Here is a 19,026-nt window from a genome sequence, read left to right on the forward strand (position 1 = left end):
AACAACTTGTCTTCAGCATGTGAATAAAGTCTTATACTTGATAAAATTCAAAAATATTGACATGGTGTAAGTCTGAAGAAGGTGTATATTCAATTTGATAATCCTAGACACCTACCTTCTCTGCCTTAACATGTTGTGTTCTTTTTATGATCAGGCAGAACACATACAGATCCGTTCAGGTACAGAAACAGCCCTTCTCCTACATGATCACCAAAAGGAATCGGTAGCTAGCAAGTTTGACTTGGTTTAGCTGATCAAATGATGAAGGCTGCAGACTTAAATGTAGAAGAACTGATTGGCTCACTCGTTTGACCGCACTGCCATAATTGCTTTTCTTTCTAATTTATCCTTATCCCTATTCTTCTAGATACAAAATGAGTAATTTAGGGTTTTGATAATGTACAAATTGAGGGTAGAATAGATTAGAATCTGGATACACAAGTTTAGGTCACCCTTAGTCTGATATGGATGCTAAAATGTTCTCAAACACAGACAAAACACAGAATGGTTGAGGTTGGAAGGCACTCCTGGAGATCATCTAGTCCATCCCTTCTTGCTCAAAGCCAGGTCAAGTAGAGCAGGTTGATGAAGATCCGGTTACGTTTTGAATATCTCCGAGAATGGAGACTCTATAGTCTCTCTGGGCAACCTGTTCCAGTGTTTGATCATGTTGACATTAAAAATCTTTTCCTTATGTTTAAATGGAATTTCCTGTGTTTAAAATTGTGCCTGTTGACTCCTTTCTTTTCACTGGATACCTCAGAGAAGAATCTCATCTTCTTTACTCCTCCCTGCCCCCCTCCTCTCCCCGTTGGGTATTTATACACATTGATAACATTTCCTCCTGAGCCTTGTCTTCCTGAGACTAAACAGTTCCAGCTCTCTCCTCATATGACAAATGCTCCAAGTTCTTACTCATCTTTGTGGCCCTTCACTAGACTCCAGTATGTCCGTGTCTTCTCTTGTACTGGGGAGTCCATAAATGGACACAGCACTCCAGATGTGGTCACACCAGTGCTGAGTAGAGGGGAAGGATCACCTCCCTAAGCCTGCTGGCAACTCTTTTCTTACTGCAGCCCAGGATGCTGTTGGCCTCCTTTGCCACAAGGGCACATTGGTGGTTCATGGACAACTTCATGTCTACTAGGACCTGCAAGTCCTTTTCTGCCAAGCTGCTTTCCAGCTGGTCAGTCTCCAGCCTGTATGGGTGCATGTTGTTATCCAGGTGCTGGTCTTAGCATTTCCCTTTGAACTTCTTGAGATACTTCTCAGCCTGTTTTTCCAGCCTGTTGAGGTCCCTCTGAATGCTAGCCCATTCTCCTGGTGTGTAAACTGCACCTCCCAGTTGTGTATGATGGGCAAACTTGCTGAGGGTGCACTCTGCCCCATCGTCCATGTCATTAATGAAGATGTTGAACAGTACTGGCCCCAGTCTTGATTCCTGAGGTACTCCACTAGCAAGTGGCTGGCCTCCTGCTGGACTTTGTGCTGCTGATCACAGCCCTTTGAGCAGCCAATTTTCAGTCCAGTCATGGTCTACTCAGTCCAGCCCATGCTCCATACTTCATCAGTCTTTTTATGAGGATGTTACGAAGACATACATGCATATCTACAGGAGGACATATGTTTTCCTGAATGTATGTGTATCTAAGAGAGGTGGGTAGAGATTGTGGTCTGGACATGACTGTCTACTTATTCCACACTCTCTGCTAATAGCCAATGTGAAAACTAAAGAAGAAATCAGACTTGAGTGATAGAGAAAACTGTAGAAATATCTTTGTCTTCCCCTTGTAGCGAGGCAGATGGTTTAAAGTTAATTGGAAAGATACTGTGTATTTGGTCACGGTAGTTTCTTCTCTGCTGTGTTTGTTCCTGATGGTATTTTACCCACAGTTCTTCCAACTGAATGAAAACAATTTAGGATTTTAAAAGTTTTGCAGGAACTAAGGCTTCCTAGCAAGCAAACTTTATTTAATCTTTTAAAAAAAATTTTGTGGAGTAGACTTAAAAAATCAGTACAATGAGAATTATGCTTATTGCAGTATTCCTTCTTGACAGTTGATTAAATATGTGACAACTAGAAATGTTAATATATTACCATATGCCGAAATGCAAAATAATTTAAAAAAAAAAAAAAAAACAAACCACCAAACCACAAAAAACACTAAACAAAAATTTCTTAATTTGGTGCTTAACTCATTTTGGTTTGTTGTAGGATGGAATTCGTAAAGACAAGTTTGAAGATGGCTTATCTAATAATTCTGACTCTGTCCTGAGTATTAGCACAATTGCCTCTGCTATTGCTAATGCTTCCTCCAGTGCTGATCCTTCCCAGCTAGCTGCTATGATGATGGCACTCTCTAATAAAAGTAAAAGAACCTGTTTCCTTCCTGGAATTGTTAAAGAGGCGGAACTCTCTGCTAATCAGGTATTATCCAGCAATGTGGAAAATAGCACATTTGATATGGAAAAATACCTCAAAAAAACAGATGAGATTGGACATGAAAGTGAATATGAGAGTATTGCGAAACATGAAGCATCTGTCCAGAACCTTATGCCTGATACCTTTTTACTGAGTAAAGATAATAAGGATACTCTTGCAGCAGACTTGATAAATAATCATAGCAAGCAGCAAGAAACAGAGAAGCGATTTCTGGATTATTTTAATGAAGAAAATTATATTCAGAATTTCTCTAGTCTGCCTGGTCTTCCCAACCATGAAGACGTAACAGCAAATAGTGTTAAATATTCAGAAAAGCTGTCAGATTTAGTAAATAGTAAACATTTACAGTCAGTGAATGCTGATCTTAGATCAGATACGCTCGATACCCAAACCTCACCTACTGGAAGTGAAGCACAGACATGTGGAATTCCTTTAGCCACAAAAATGGAAGTGGCACAGAGAAGTCCGCTTGCTTACCAGACCAACGATCTCACTAGTAGCTGTTGTATCAGGGGAGACACAGAAACAGCAGATCAAGCAACAAATGCTGTTCCTGAACCATGTAATGATTTGGTGGAAAGAAGTACAGGAAATACTCTGTCACTCAGCAACTTAAAACCTGCCAAGCAATCTAGTAAATATGTCTCAGTAAGTCCTACAAAAGCAAAGCCTACACAGAAATTGAACAATGATGAAAAGAAGCAAAATGCAAAAACAGAGAAGAGAAACAAAGATGCCAGTACTGCTTGTGGTGGGAATGCAAAACATGTAACTTTTGAGAAGCTTTCTTCAACTTCCCAGAGTAGTACTGGTAAGTAAACCTGTATAAATGTAACCAGTTGTTGAAGAGGCTTTTCTTGGCAGTAGGTTTGTTCCCTGTGCTTAAATAAATACTGTTACTAAATTCTGTTTGTTTACCAGAGCATAAACCCATTCTACCTGAATGTGACTTGCAACCTCTAGAGGATGAGCAGTATAGCTTCAGACCTTCAACTTCACCACTAATCCACTCTTCTCCTAGTGAGACTTCTGGAACAGCATTTTCAGGGTAAATTTCTTGGTGCAGGTTATAAGAATTAATAATACTTCATGAGGATTTTTGAGGGATCATGTTTTAATTTGAATGTTGTCCTTGGTCTCAGTTTATAGAAGATCTTTATTAGGCTAAGACTTCATTCTTAGACTAAGCTTTCTGTTTGCTTTTATTATGTGTGTGGGGAAGCAGTCTTAAGCAATTTTTAACTTTTTATTTTCTTCACTGGCCTGATGAGACAGAGGTGCTGGACAGCAACATTGCTGTTTCTACTCAGGATTACCCAGTAATGCAAGAATACAAAATATTCAGCCTGTTAGCTAGTCATATACCTCAGATATGTAAAACTTTGTGTTGATGGAGCTACAAAATCCTATATTTATTAATTGTTGTTCTAGTGTAATTCATCTATTACAAATAAAGCTAGTTGGTTGGGGGTTTTGGTGTTAATTATATGATAAGAAAGCTTGACATTGTATAGACTAATGAAGATGTGTTTTTTTAAACTTAGTTTTTTTAGAAAAAGTTTTTTAAACTTTTTCACTCAGTTTTGTTCTCTGATTCATACCACTGCTTGTTGTGAGAGAGGATGGGTAGAAATATTTGTATTGCTTTTGACCACTTCATATTTTGTAACTACAAGTTGTGTCTAAGATTTAAGGCTTTCTCAGCAACTGAAAGGGCAATGTTTTTTAAATGAGCTCCCATAACACTAAGTGTTATATAAACTATAAGAGTTGCAGCTAAGTTGATTGTGTAGTCTTAAACATGGCCAGTAGCCAAAGGCTGTATACATTCTCATAAAAAGAGGAGGCAACTGATTTCTTTGCCTTAACTTTTAAGTTCACTGTTTGATATTTAACTACAGTTAGTGTATTGTATGTGATATTAGAATTACAGGCTGTCTGGCATTTCTCAAAAGTTAAAATATGCAGAAGTATGTGTATTTTTGCAAGCATGTTATATAGACATTAGGATTTCCAGTTAAAATTGTCAGTGACTTTAATTGTTTTCATATTATCTCTTCTTGTTTGACAAAGTGGTGAGAGATCCCATGTTTTCAGGTGTGTGAAATGAAGACAATCTCAGCAGTGAATAGGAAATACTAATGCATGATGCCTGTGATGTTGAATGATTTCATTTGACGTTCTTCCATCTAGTTAGATACAAGTATATTGATTCATCTTCTTTAATAAGTTGTTGTGTTATTTCTGTGACCTTAGCATGAGTTCAGTTGTGGAACTCTGATGCTTTGCCTTACGGATTTATATCTAATGAAAATGAGTTTTATGTACATCAAAGCCAGAACTTGTAAAGGTTAATTGAGAGCTGATTTCTCATTTCTACTGACTGCGCTAAACAGAATGGCTAAGTAAGTTGATTTTTAGAATAGTATAGCTAATGTGTAGCATTGATTTTCTTGAGGGCAGCATTAGAAATACATTCTAATACTGATGTTCTTTGAATCTGTTTTTCAGGTCTGAAACTGACTTTACTTGCACGTCATGTTATCAGGAATCTTCTTGCAAAGAGAGTGTACTACCTCAGTCAGTTTACTCGAGTCCTAGCATGAGCAGATTAACATATGTCTCCGCATCTGACAGTACCCTTAAGAACACAGCTGTAATACATAATCCAGAGACATACTGGGTAAGAAAATCTTGAACTGTAAATATGTATTAATTCCCTTTCTTTAAAACAAACAAAACACCACCTCTCCCTCAACCCCAAACAAAACCCTTAAATGGTCAAAATAATTAGAATAAATAGATGAGAAAATGTCAATAAATTAGAAAAGCCTTAAGAGTTTTGGAAGAGTTTAGGACATGCTGTGCGTAGGGGAAAGGTGTTCTGCTTCTCCCCCACTCCTGAGTTTCAGAAGTTTAAATTCTGAAATAGATTGTGTTAAATGCACAAACCCTAATGAATATAAACACAGTAAAACATTCAAAGAACTTCTAACTTTTGAAAAACAGTTAGAGTTGGTGTATTTTTCCCCTTTGATTTTTTTTTCTCAGTTGCTTGTTAAGTCATTCTGTTCTTGGAATGCAGTGCAGTATTACAGTAGTAGTTTGTAGGATCTATATCTGCTTTCATCACCCCTCAGGCTCCCTTTCTGCTCAGCTTCAGCTGTTAGGAGAATATTTTTCCTTTTTTTTTTTTTCTGGAGAAATGTTTATAAATATGTATTTTAGCTTTAACTTCTTTTTTTAGGACTGAAGCTATCATTTTCTACCTCTGACAGTCATTCTGACTGTTCTTACTGCTTTAGCAAAGAGTGTACTCAGAGTGAAACTTTTGTTCAGACTTGCAATCTTCTGCTGATTAAGATAACTGGCATTCTTTTATCGAAATCCATGGCTTCCTTGGAGTCTGGAATCTTTCTGTTATGCCTCCCCACTTCCAAAGTGTTATGCCTCCCCACTTCCAAATCTGAGTAGTTACATTTACTTTGTAATATCTTTATCAGTTGTGGATTCCTCTAACACAGGAAATAGAAATGCTCTCCAATGTGCTTTTTTTTCATTTGCAGAGGGTGAGGCTTTTCAGTACTTGTGGCTAGTGAAAGCTTAGTGAAGCCTTCTCTTCCTCCTATATGAACACCAGCAGCAATGTTCCTTCATGCTGAAAGCATCAGGAAGAAGGAAGTGTATGTTCTGGCCATAGCCCATTTTGTTCTAGGTCTAGTTGCTAAAGTTACACAGGGAATATCTGTTCTTTTCCATCTTGATGTTTCCAGTGGGAATTGCAGTCCTGCAGGAAGGAACCCAAGGGCAAATTTAAATGGGTATTTGCTTGCAGTCAGTACTGGCATAGCATCAGTTCTTGGGTCTATTTCACGTTTGAAATGCATATGGTTCTAGATTCCTGTCATCTCATGCAAATGAGTGGCTCTTGATGCTTTGGTGTAACTGGCTGCATACTCATTTGCCTCTCTCTTGAAGAGATGCTACTGTTTGAGTAGTCTTTGTTCCCCAGGGTAGTTTAGCAAGGAGATCCTCAAGTACTTTTCCAAAGTTTTATATTTGTATTATGAGTACGTTTGTAAGTCCCATTTATAAGGCTGCAGTGTTAATTTATTCCCTTGGGTTAGTAATCTTTTATGTTGAGAGGGAGAGAGACAGACAGATCTTAATCTCATTTGTACTTGTTAAGAGCCACTTTCATGTCCCTTGCCTGAAGCTTCTTACAGACAACAAGAATGTTTGTATTGGTGTTATCTTCAGATCTGAATACTTCCTGTAACACAGTCTGTTTAACCAGATTACCCCTCTCCCTTTAACACTAGGGTCAGGTTGTCAAAGGTGCATGATCTTTTAAATTTTTTTTTTTATTTCTTGTTTGGTTGATTTGGCCTAGTGAGCCACCTCACCTCAGGCAGCTGCCCTGAATGCCCTTTTTAAAGAATTGTAACTTGCAGCTTACTTTTCTACAACAATCCGAACAGCTAGTTTATTGTTCTTTCCCCTTCTTTCACATGCCTTTCCCTGCCTCCCAAGTCCTATTTATTTAAGCTGAACAATTGCTTTATACGGTTGATACTCTTCATCCTTTCGTGTAGCTCTCTTGTTCCTGTACCACAGTTCTCTAGGTACACCTGTCCTGAGCTAATGTCTGATTGCTTTGATACCACACTGTCTAGTTTTGGTTTTGCAACTTTAAAAAATTAGTTTGAAACGCCATATTTGAAAATGGAATCTGTGGTCTGGATGTACTTCACAAGAAAAAATTAACCTTTGTAGCATATCTAAAGACCACTTTCATTTTTCAGATTGGTAGGGGAGATACCTGGAGTTCCATCCAGTGTATTGTGCAGACTGCCAAGCTGATGCCAGTTGTGGGAGGGTGGGTCTTCCATGGTCAATCCTCCTCCACTGATTAGTGCCAACGCTGTTCTTAGTAGCTATGAACAGTGCCTGAGAGGGTGTGATCACTTCTGCTCTTGACAGTTAACCCAGTAGGAGATTCCTTGAAACACATTTGTGTGTATGCACGTTTATGGTTTGTACTTCTTTTTCTCTTGGTTTGATTTCTAAGTACAAAAATTCCAGGACTCTGAGGATAAGGTGCACTTATTCTACCTACACCATGCATACCTGCCAAAATGGAAGGTCTTTAGGCTTGAATGACTTCTTTGTGTGAGCACACAAAGAAAGCAAACTGGCAAGTATGTCTTTAGTGGTGTGTGTGTGGTTTTTTGTTTTTTTTTTTTTCCTCAGAAATCTGCTATGATGTTACTGTAACTTACTGCTTCTAGGTCCTTAGCTTTTACTAAGAACCCTAAGTAAAGATTTGATACCTAATCAGGATGAGCTTTTTGTTAGTGGACTCCTAATACTTGGGGATTCTCATTTCTTGTTAGAAGAAACTTAGACCTTAGTAAGCACCTTTGCATTCAAGAAAGTTATAAAGAATATGGAGAGAAATAATCTATACCACACTTGGATGCTGCTATTTAAGATTGATTCTATCAGAAATAAGGATCAATTAGGATCGATTGTATCAGAAATAGTGTGGCCAGCAGGACTAGGGAAGTGATCGTTCCCCTGTACTCGGCACTGGTGAGGCTGCACCTCGAACATTGTGTTCAGTTTTGGGCCCCTCACTACAAGAGAGACATTGAGGTGCTGGAGCGTGTCCAGAGAAGGGCAACAAAGCTGGTGAAGGGTCCGGAGCAGAAGTCTTCTGAGGAGCAGCTGAGGGAACTGGGGTTGTTTAGCCTGGAGAAAAGGAGGCTGAGGGGAGACTTTATTGCTCTCTACAACTACCTGAAAGGAGGTTGTAGGCGAGGTGGGTGTTGGTCTCTTCTCCCAAGGAACAAGTGATAGGACAAGAGGAAATGGCCTCAAGTTGCACCAGGGGAGGTTTAGATTGGATATAGGGAAAAATTTCTTCCCAGAAAGGGTTGTCAAGCACTGGGACCGGCTGCCCAGTGAAGTTGTTGAGTCACCATCCCTGGAGGTGTTTAAGAGACATGTAGATGTGGTGCTTAGGGACTTGGTTTAGTGGTGGACTTGGCAGCATTAGGTTTACGGTTGGACTTGATGGTCTTAAAGGTCTTTTCCAACCTAAATGATTCTATGTTTCATGCATTTTTAAACATGAAAATCTTCGTGGTATTGGATCCAAACACAAGAAATAAGAAAATTTACTGCAGGTCTCTCTTTTTTAGAATAATAATATCTGTGAACCAGTCAGTGAGTTTAGGAATCTGCTCCATTAGGTTTTTTTCGTAGTACAGTTACTTTCTCACAGAATGACACTATAAAATCATAGGAAGTCAAACATTTTTGGCCCTGTGGAAGCTCTTCTAGTCTGTGGTAACTTCAGAGAGCAGAGCATTCTTCTGTTGTTAATGCCTAGTGTCGTGGGTTGACCCCAGCTGGTGGCTGATCCCTTCCACAATTGCTTGCTTACACCCCCACAGCAGGATGGAGGAGAGAATTCCAAGGGCAAAAGGGTGGGGTGGGGAACTGGTGGGTTGAGATAAAGACAGTTTAATAAGTGAACGGGGGGATAGGGGAGGACATGATGCAAAAGCAATCACTCGCCACCAGCAAACCAATGCCCAGCCAGTCTCCAAGCAACAGCTACTTTGGAAAAATTTCCCCACAGTTTTATTGTTGAGCATGATATTAAATGGTGTGGATTCTCTCTTTGGTCAGTTGGTGTCAGCTGTCCTGACAGTGTCCCCTCCCTACCTCTTGCCCACCCCCAGCCCACCCTCTGGAGTGGCAGAGTGAGAAATGGAGAAGGCCTTGACACTGTGAAAACACTTCTCAGCGATAGCTAAAACACTGGTGTGTTATCAACATTGTTTTGGTCACAAATCTAAAAATACAGCACCACAGGGGCTACTATGAAGAAAACCAACTCCATCCCAGCCAGACCCAGTACACCTAGCTAGAATGTGACTTTAGACAGCAAACAAGTTAAAGTCGCAGGTTTTATTTTTCAAGGTGAGGCGCTACAGATGGTACAAAAGCAAAACTTCAGACTAGACTTGAAAAACTTGATTATTTATACTGGATGGCAATACTGGTGTTAAGGTCTGTCTTGTTTTATGTACCCTATTTTCTTTTCTAAAATTTGTAATACTGCATATTATATTTGTTTACTAGAGTGAAAATGCTAGTGAACTGAGCACAACAATAATTCGAGCCAGCCCAACTCCTTCGCAGGAACATACAAATGAAAATTTAGAAGACCACTCATGTCAAAGAAATAGAAAAGAAGCACTGCTTAGCATTGACCAGAAATCAGAAGAAAATGAACTTGCGGGTCTTAAAAGAAAGCTTGATGATGTACTGGGTCACGAACTGTCCAAAGAAGGTTTTCCGAAGAATGAAAAGCAGCCTGCATCTATTCCTTCAAATCATAAAGAGCTAGACCATGTTAAATCAGCTGTACCAAGTAAATTCTGTGTCTTTCAGCCACTTTCTGTTAACGTTGATGCACAAGAAGTGTGGCAGGATCAAACAAGCAAAGCACAGAGACAAGGATTACCATCCTTGAATGTATTACCCGTATATCCTGGATTAAGCACTTATATGCCATTCAAACAAAACTCATCTGGTGAACAATACGTTCCTATTTCAAGCTTTAAATCCCATGTCACTACCTCTGAGAGTCAAGCAATTTCTTCTTCTGTTCCCACATTGCTTACAGGACATTCTCTTGCAACGACTCCATTTGCACAACAGCATCTGGGAAATACACCATCTACTGGAAATACAGTGTTGTCTGAGTTTCATGGCTGCAGCTCTGCAGGTTTTGGTCTTCCAGCAGGGCTTCCTTGTGCCGGTATCCCAGCAGGACATGTTGAGAATCCACTTATGGTAGGAATTCATTTAGGTCCAAATATTGGGCCTGGCTCTTTGGGTACAGCTTCGCTTTGTAATCCACACTCTACTTCCTGGAACAAGAATATCTTAAATATAAAATCATGTACTGGACAACCTCTTGGAGCTGGTAGAAACGAGTGGGAGTTGCCAAAGTCACCTGGTATTGGTAAGTGTGTTTTTTAGAGTGTGTTTAAAATACAGCTGTGGACAAGAGTGGTGATAATGATGATGCTAATATTATAGTAAATAAAATTAAGATGACTACTAAGTGTAACCACAATTATTATTTATGCAAGCTTTGCTATTTTAAAAGAAGGCATTACTAATTTTCCTTATTTAAAGATGTTCTCTGAATTCAGTGTCTATTCTTATAGTCCCCCTAATGGTCTTAGAAGAAATTTTTCATAATCTAGAGGAACTTCAGCATTCTTCTTCAGCATTCAGTGGTTTTGTGTTTGTTCAAAGGATCTAGAACTGTCTTTCGTAGGAAGAAGAGAAATCCTAGCTGTGATTCATGCTAGGCAAGACAAGTCATGTTCTGGAAATTCAGTTGTGTTTCATCTGGAAAGCAGATGACATTTCTGTCGCCAGCCTAACTTGGTATTAGCAGTCGGTTAGGCCAAAAAATCCAAGGAGGAGAGTGGAGGTCTTAAGCTGTTTTCTCGTTATGAAGGGGAAGGACAAGCTGCCAAGCGCCTTCTGTACTTTCTGCTATTTCTCTGTATCTCGACTTAGCTCTAAACTTAAGCAATGCAAAGTAGTGTTTCATTTTAAAGACTTTTTTAACCTATGATCTCTTCAGTTGTTTTTTGCTATACTTTTTTCTGGCTAATTCTTTCAGATGAAATGACAAGCTAGTGGGGTTGAAGGTTTGAATTTGTGGCAGTTTATAGGTTATTTTCTGTTTATTGACTGTTCTAAACAATTGATCTTGTTAGTGCATTTTAAAATAGTAAAATTTGAACCATCTTACTCTTTGCCAGTTTTTAATGTACATAATTTCTAGGTTTTTGTACATGTTTTTGAACTCTGAATATCTATATAGTCTAAACTTGTTTTTTGGCAAACTTGAGTTTTTGAACTTAATTTCCAGTGATGCTAGTCTTAGTTTATATTTTCACCTTCATACTTGTGCTAAATTTTCTTTTTTTGGAGAGGAATAAGAGTGTGTGGCTTTAGAATAAAACTTGTTGTTCAGGTAACTAAAACTACTTTAGGTGATTATGTCTCTGAGATGTGTGTCTCTAACTGAGAAGTCAAATTTTTACTTTTGACATGAGTACCCATTAGTGGGTTTCTGGATGTAATGGAGATTGATCCTTGGTGTGCCAGAGAACTCTTACTTCCATTTGAGTTTTGAGTTGTCATTATAATGTTGCAATTCCTCTGAAAGAGTTATTTTGAATATTTTGGAAGTAAGGACTTCCTGGAAGTAAAATATTTGAAGCAGGATTTATTTTTGATTTGGTGACTGCACTTCTACAGCAAAAATCTAATCTAGGAGTACTCAGTATTTTCTGTAGCAAAAAATGCCTGAACACCTTTTTAGGTAACAGTTACACTCTGGTGAAAAAAGATTTTCCTTTTGGTTGGTGTAAATGTTCTAAAGATGTTGTAATACTGATATTCACATTTTCTGAGTTGGGCTAGTACTGATTAAATTCTGAACACTGAAGATTTTATATAAGGTGCCTATGTATATATATGTACTTTGTGGGTTAGTGTCTGCATGAGTTTTTCTGTTTCCATAAATATTTTTGTTCGTGACAGTAGAACTCCAAGTAAGATGCAAATTAGAAACAATTGATTGAAATTCTGAGTATCAGTCTTGTGGAAAGCATTCTTATGAAAACTGTAGGAGTCAAACATTTCCTTGCTGTAATGAAGCATTAGCCAAATGAATTTATAAACTTGACATGGTGGCAGCCTGAGTACTGATTTGCTTCTGGGTACTTGGAACTAACAGGAGCATATTTTCTCCCAAGGACATGTAAGAGTACCAGAAGAATTGAAGTTCCCTAATGCCTGTTGTGTGGGAATTGCATCACAGACGGTTCTTAGCATTTTTAATCCAACTGAACGGTGGTTGCAGGTCAGCATTGGAATACTCAGTGTTTCAGTTAATGGGGAAAAGGTAAGAGATTTTTTAAATAAAGCTATAGGAATAATGCTGTAATCTTACCAGATGTTATATGTAAAATTAGAGCCCTCTGCACAGATTTGTAATTTTTTACCATTTTGTAGTTAATATGCACAAAAGCAGTGCTACCCTCTTTCAGCCAGGCCACCTGACTTATTCTGACAAGTAGGCATAGAGAGGTAAATGCCACATGACGGGACTGACCTGTAGAATTGCTTTGCATGTATAAAGTGTTGTAGGTTTGAATTTACTGCTTATTCGTTCCCACCTATGTATGCAAAAAAAGCCAGCCCTAGAAAAGAAAGCATCCACGCAGAGGACTGTTACTGCTAAAACATTTTGTGCAGTTTGTTCCCATTTTTCTTGAAATCAGGAGATCTTTTGTGACAGAGGATGAGAAATATTTGGAGCACGCTTCAAGCTAGATGGGTTGCTCTGTGGGTTGTATGTAGCTTGTATGCCATAGATTGGGCATCTTGCACTTTAATTTTGTTAAATTCTATCTACTACTGTCATCATAGTAATAGTTCCAGAGGTAAAAGATCTCAACAACATGAGAATGAGTTAGATTAAATGTCCATCAGTATTTAATTTCCTTTACTGATGAATACTCTTAGTAGAGAAGAATATAACAGGACAAGCATAGTATACTCTGAGCTTCTGGCAGTTTGATGCTTTGGAACTTTTGAGCTAGATGGTATCTCTGTTTTTATTAGTTTTCATTGGACTGCTCTTTATCTAGTTAATCTCTTGAAATTGTGTGGTATTGTCCACAGTTCAGTTCAATTGTGGATTCTATGCACTACTGCTTTTTTCCTTTTTTTTAAATCTGGTTCTTGCTGGTTTTGTTCGATGGTCCTTATTACTGAGAAATAAAGGACAGTAATTCACTTTATATATTGCTGCTTGTAAGTTTTATAAATCTTTATCGTATACCTCCTTAGGTATATTTTTCCAGCAGATGTAGCATGTGTCTTTCCAGGAGTATGACTTCTGTTTTTGCTCTCATTTTCTCTGAATATTTCTGCTTTAAAAACCACCAAACCACAATTCTGTGTGTGTGTATATATACATGTGTATATGAGAGTTAAGATTTCTTACATATTTTTCTAGTCACTCAGTATCATTGGGCTCTTATGCAGCTCTTCAGATATGAGATTCTGTTGTACCAGGAGGTGACTTTTTTCATGAAATTACTTTACAGTTGACAGTCCCATTTACAGTTGTTTCCATGAATAAATATACCCATGTAGTTTGTTTGCTGCACAATATAATTAAAAAACTTTTTTTTCAGTCAAGTTAGCTCTGAGATACATTGAGTATGACTTGCAGTCTGTTGTTCCTGCTTGAAGATTATCTATGAGTATGTTCACAACAGGAACTTTAAGGCATCTGCACTAGGATTTACTGGTGACCTCCATCCACTGACCTTTCCATTACTTTTCCACAATACCTCTTCCTCCCATCTTTGATGGCAGAAAGCACCAAGTAGAATTGGCTTTGTTTATTTTGCTGCTGTTCTTTCTCAAAAATCAGGGTTTTACTTATGAATTCACTTTCAAATATAATAAATACTATAATCCCAGTGTTAATCTTTCACTAGATGCTGGAAAAACCCCAGCAACTTTCAGGCTGACTTATTTAACTCTTTAAATTAAAAGAAAATGCCTACAGTTGCGTGAGATGCAAGTGGGACATGAATATGAAGATGCAATAATTAATGTTGAGCAAAAACATATACAAAATGTCTGTGTTGAGCAGTGGTGCCAGATAAATGTGGTATTTTTGAAAGAAACTGTCCTCTGGCAAGAGGCCTGTTGAAAATGACAGATTTTATTTTTCAGATGGATCCTGTGAAGTATCAATGTCTTGTTTTCAAGAACAAAGCCATCGTAGGACCCTATTCTACCAATGATCTGAAAATACTTTTCTTACCTTGTCATTCGGGGATCTTTCAGTGCATTCTCAATGTTTCATCTTGGCCAGTTTCTGCAGATGCTGAGACAATTGTTCAGGCAGAAGCTTTGGCCAGTAGGGTAGTTCTGACAGCAGTTGCTGAAAATCCTGATTTAGAAGTAAGTAGCTGATTATTGTGGGGTTTTTTTTAATTGGAATTTTATGAATAGTTTAATGACACTGGAAGAGAATAGGAATGCAAGGTTGTTCCTCAAAGGAACCTGGGATTTCTTATTTTTGGAGTGGGGACAGAACATAGGAGAATGTGTATGAGAAGCTTATAGAACTATCTAGGACGTTTTAGTTGTGGAAAAGCACCTAGCTGGAAATGAAGAATTATTATGCAACTGTCTGAAAAGAATAAATTAAAAGGTTTTGCTTTTTCATTATTAAAATAATGGATGAGATCTTAAACGTCTAATGCTTTCTAAGTAGCTGCTATGTTGAATACCATTGGGCATTAAAATGTAACAAAAAGCATTTATTTCCAATTGTAAGGATTTCTTTATTTTTTACACCAAGTAGGCTTTGTTTTGGTTTCTTATTACTTTCAGCTTATCTATGGTTGTAGATAATATTTTCTTATTTTGGACTAACTAAAAATTAAAAGTAAGTGGATGTATAAAATGCTTTTTCTTGTGTCTTATCATGAAGAACAACCAGTTAGGAGACAGTGTGACATTAAGAATTAAATCTGGCTTTATGTAGTCCTAAATTTAAGAGTATGGACAGGCAGAAATGGGCTTGATGGTACTTTTGGAGGTGACTGAACAAATTACATGATAGCCTGTGACGTTGCTGATAAAAGTAAAATTTTCAGTCATTAACCACAGCTAAGAATCTTTTTCCATTTTAAGGTGGTCTGTTAACCTGCTTTGGGCTAAATATATGTTTTAAAGTAGTGATATTCTAGTTGAATACACATGAATGGATATAATTTTTTATGCTTCTTCTGTAAATTTTAATTTAATTTTTAATGCATTCTTTTATACATAGTTTGGCAAAATCCATCATTCTCCATGTTCTTCATGGTATAGTTCATTCAAACTCGCTTCATATTTAAAATAAAATTAAACTCTATGCTATATCTCTGCATGTCTTGTTATATTCCTGAGACTGGAAAAAGTACCAAATAAAAGCTGTATTTTTCTGCAGATCATGACACTCAAGTGTTTTTATGCTAACAAAAAATTAACTACTTCTTAGTTATTTTCTTAACGTTTAACTTGCTAAAATGACATTTTAACTATCTGAAACTGACATTTCTTACTTGCTAGGAATAATCATAGTTTAAATTTATTTTTATTTTAAATTAGCCAAATTTGGTTGTGTACTGGGATTTGGTGGATAAATGTTGCACTAAGATTGGCTTAATCAATTGAGGCAAAATATGTGGAAGATAGCCAGTTGGATGTAACCCCTTTTGATATCAAAGGAAATAAGTTTCTTAGACTCCTCCTACCCCTGGTAGGAGGTGTGTATTTTATGCAGGTATAGCATTAAGAGGATGGAATAGGTGAATAACATCCTTACTTTCCTGGTACTTTTGTATGGTAGGGTGTTTTGGAGGTTTTCCTTCCTTATAAGTTCTGCTTTGCCTTAAAACCAGGTGGAAATAGGAAAAAGAGATTTTCTGGATTTTGGTGACTTGACTTCTGGCAGTTGGAAGGCTCTTCCACTAAAACTTATCAACAAAACCCATGCTTTTGTGCCAATTAGACTTATTATTAATGCCGTAAGTACAGTAAACTTCCTGTATGTGAAAGTTAACTTCTTGTGATACTGAATTTTAATACCAAAACACTTTGTTATATGTCATTAAGAAACATACCCTGGACACTAGATGTAAGATTCCCAAGGAATCTTTGGTTAGTCAGGAAATAATTTATTTTTGTAGGGTGGTATCTGTTTCAGCTGTAATGGTACCAACAAAAATGCTTCACGTGGGGTTTTGTTTAGTGGTTTGGGTTTTTGTTTGTTTGGGTGGTTTTTTCCTTTTTTTTTTCTTTTTTTTTTTTTTACAGCTCAGCCATGGACTGCTGCCTCTGTGTTACCTGATTTGAGAGCACAGGGCAGCAGATAGCAAAAAGGTTGTGTTGCCTAATCCCTCCCTCTGAGAAGGAGATGTATGCCACTGTTCAAGTGGAACAGCTGACTGTTCAAACAAGCAGCCAAACTTGCTTCGTAGCAATTTTAACATATTCTCTCTTCCTCTGCAGGAGCAGGAGCAGGGACTCTTCACTCTATCCGCTTTGTCTCCCACTAGACAATAATAGCCTGTATTATAGGCTACAATATGCTCCTCTGCATCTCTGTGGCAATGCAGATTTTTGGCTAGGCTGGCTGCTGTTTTGTGCTGTGGGAAGAACTGGTCTTGTTTCCTTATGTGGGGGGACAAGAAAGGACTGGCCTTATGTTAAGATTGGATCAGGTCATCTTGGTGACTAGTGAGATTTGGTCTTGAACAGCCAAACTTCTTGAAGGCTTAAACTAGCCAGTTCCAGCTTGTCTCCTTTTACTGAAGAAGGGTTTCTGACTATTTTTAGAGGATTTGCTGGACTATCACATACCAACTACAGGCTAATCTTTGTTTTTTCCAAAGTACTTAGATTGTTCAGAACTTGCCTTGTTTTTCTCAGCTTTGTCAGCATTATTGTTAGTTACAATAAGAGATTTAATACTTTTAATACTTTATTTCTTTGACAGAATGCAGTAGCTTGGCGTTGCTTCACATTTTCCAAGGAACCAGTTAATCATTCTAATGAACAATCGCTTCAAATGAATGCAGTTTCTCAGATAGCAGCTCCATCAGTTGTAAATCATGTGATACATGCAAGCTATGATGGGCAAGTGAGTAGTGTGTAGTTGACTGATTTTTCCTGTTACTTGCCATCTGAAATGATGGTTCTGAACATCTGGGTTGACAGTAATGATTTTTGGGGAGTCTACCTATTTGAGCAGTAGAGTTTTGTTGCTAGTTTTATTTATTTATTTATTTATCTATCTTCAGTAATTCTCTCCCCTCCCCATAAGGTGAGTCAACCAATTTCTTTTTCAGGATCCTGAAGCTTTAACAGTTTGGGTTCTGTTCCATGCACCTAAGAAACAAATTTCTTGTTCAGGTATAGCAATTTGATTTTCACTTCAACTAAAACAAATTTGACTTTTAATATATGCATGTGTTAGAATTGCACGAACAGGCTGCAAATTTGAAATGAAACATTCCATCTTTGGTTTGTGTCCTAATATTTCGGGTATCGCATTCAGTTTTAGTAACTGAAGGAGGTGGAATGCTTCTATGTCTTAATCTTTTAGATGTTAAGAGGTATTTATACTTCAGTATCAAGCTGTACAAAGCGGTTATCTCCTGCAAGATGTGTGAAATTTGCTTTACTCCTTTTGCTGAGGGAATTAAATCATCACTTAAGAAAACATGGTACTGGTTGCAAAATAGATAAGAAATTTGAAGAAACCTCTGAGTTTTTCTGGCTTCTTAAACAGTAAATAGGAAATAGTACATTTATCAACTAGTTTGACTAGTACGTTAAGATGGGTTTTTTTGTTTGCATTGGGGACAATTTCAGACACATTTGACAGAAAAGTAAAAATCTTAAATAAGATCCTGTGAGACTTTATTTAAAAGAAAAAAAGTGTTGCCAGGGTAATGGGGAGAGTTTCTGTTAATACCACCACAACATTGATATGTTAAGATTGGACAGTAGCTGAAGTGAGACAGGCATCCATAGGATTGACCTTTGCTGCTAGCAGACTTGCTTGCTTTTGTTGCTCATGGAATTGTTCCTAGATTCCTTGGGTCCAGCAGATGAATTCTTGGCAAGAGTTGATGTGGAAGTGGATAGTCCAGGACCTAGCAGTGTAATTAGAAGTATTCCTCTCCGAGCAAGAGCTGGAACAGCAAGGATACATGCTCCAAAGGACTTACAGGTTTGCATGTATTTACAAAGTGTGTTTTAATAATAGTTTGCCTCTCCTAGCCTACTTGTTTTGTAATGTTTGGTTTTATTATATATGTATATACACATACACACTTCTTTATGTTTTCCAGACAATATATCTGTCTGCTATTGTGGGTTCAACAGCCAAACAGCAGCTGCCATTGAAAAATGCTGGAAACATTGGTGTATATTTGAAAGTTAAGGTAGGTTGGCTTCTCCCTCTTGAAATCATGAGTTTTGTGCTGTTAATGTTGTATTGAAGCTAGAGCCAAGCCTTGGGATCCTAGCTTAACTGTGTGGTTTGACAAAAGGTTTACAAATTTACATAAGGGAATCTGGAGCACAGGTTATTTTTTCCTCTATCCTTCCAGTTGCAGGCAGCGACACTGGAAGAAACACAGACCCAATCTACTAATACATGACTCCATGGCTGGTGTCACTGCCCATGGTGACACAACTTTGGGTTTTTCAATAATGGGATGGCCTACAAGGCACCAGGCCCGCTGGCATCAGATGGGATTCACCTTTCTCAAAGGGGGAAGAGGGTCTTTGCTCACAAGCTAGTGGGGCTCATTGGCAGCTTTAAACTAGACTTGAAGGGGGAGGGGGATAATATCAGGCTTGCCTGTGACAAGCTATGGGATGACATGCCA

At 37.9% G+C, this 19,026-nt stretch overlaps 1 protein-coding gene across 1 annotated transcript in view; it reads left to right on the top strand.

The window, feature by feature from the left end:
• Positions 1–19,026, top strand: part of CEP192 (centrosomal protein 192) — a 95,433-nt gene that overhangs the window by 37,106 nt on the left and 39,301 nt on the right. The window contains exons 26-36 of the mRNA XM_072851586.1: positions 2,216–3,254; positions 3,365–3,491; positions 4,955–5,126; positions 9,599–10,487; positions 12,307–12,455; positions 14,306–14,536; positions 16,027–16,152; positions 17,124–17,267; positions 17,476–17,539; positions 18,223–18,362; positions 18,484–18,576. Coding sequence (XP_072707687.1) covers positions 2,216–3,254; positions 3,365–3,491; positions 4,955–5,126; positions 9,599–10,487; positions 12,307–12,455; positions 14,306–14,536; positions 16,027–16,152; positions 17,124–17,267; positions 17,476–17,539; positions 18,223–18,362; positions 18,484–18,576 — 3,174 coding nt within the window. The remainder of the gene's footprint in view (positions 1–2,215; positions 3,255–3,364; positions 3,492–4,954; positions 5,127–9,598; positions 10,488–12,306; positions 12,456–14,305; positions 14,537–16,026; positions 16,153–17,123; positions 17,268–17,475; positions 17,540–18,222; positions 18,363–18,483; positions 18,577–19,026) is intronic.

The sequence above is a fragment of the Ciconia boyciana genome, chromosome 2 (assembly GCF_034638445.1).
Source record: "Ciconia boyciana chromosome 2, ASM3463844v1, whole genome shotgun sequence".
Classification (NCBI taxonomy): Eukaryota; Metazoa; Chordata; class Aves; order Ciconiiformes; family Ciconiidae; genus Ciconia; species Ciconia boyciana.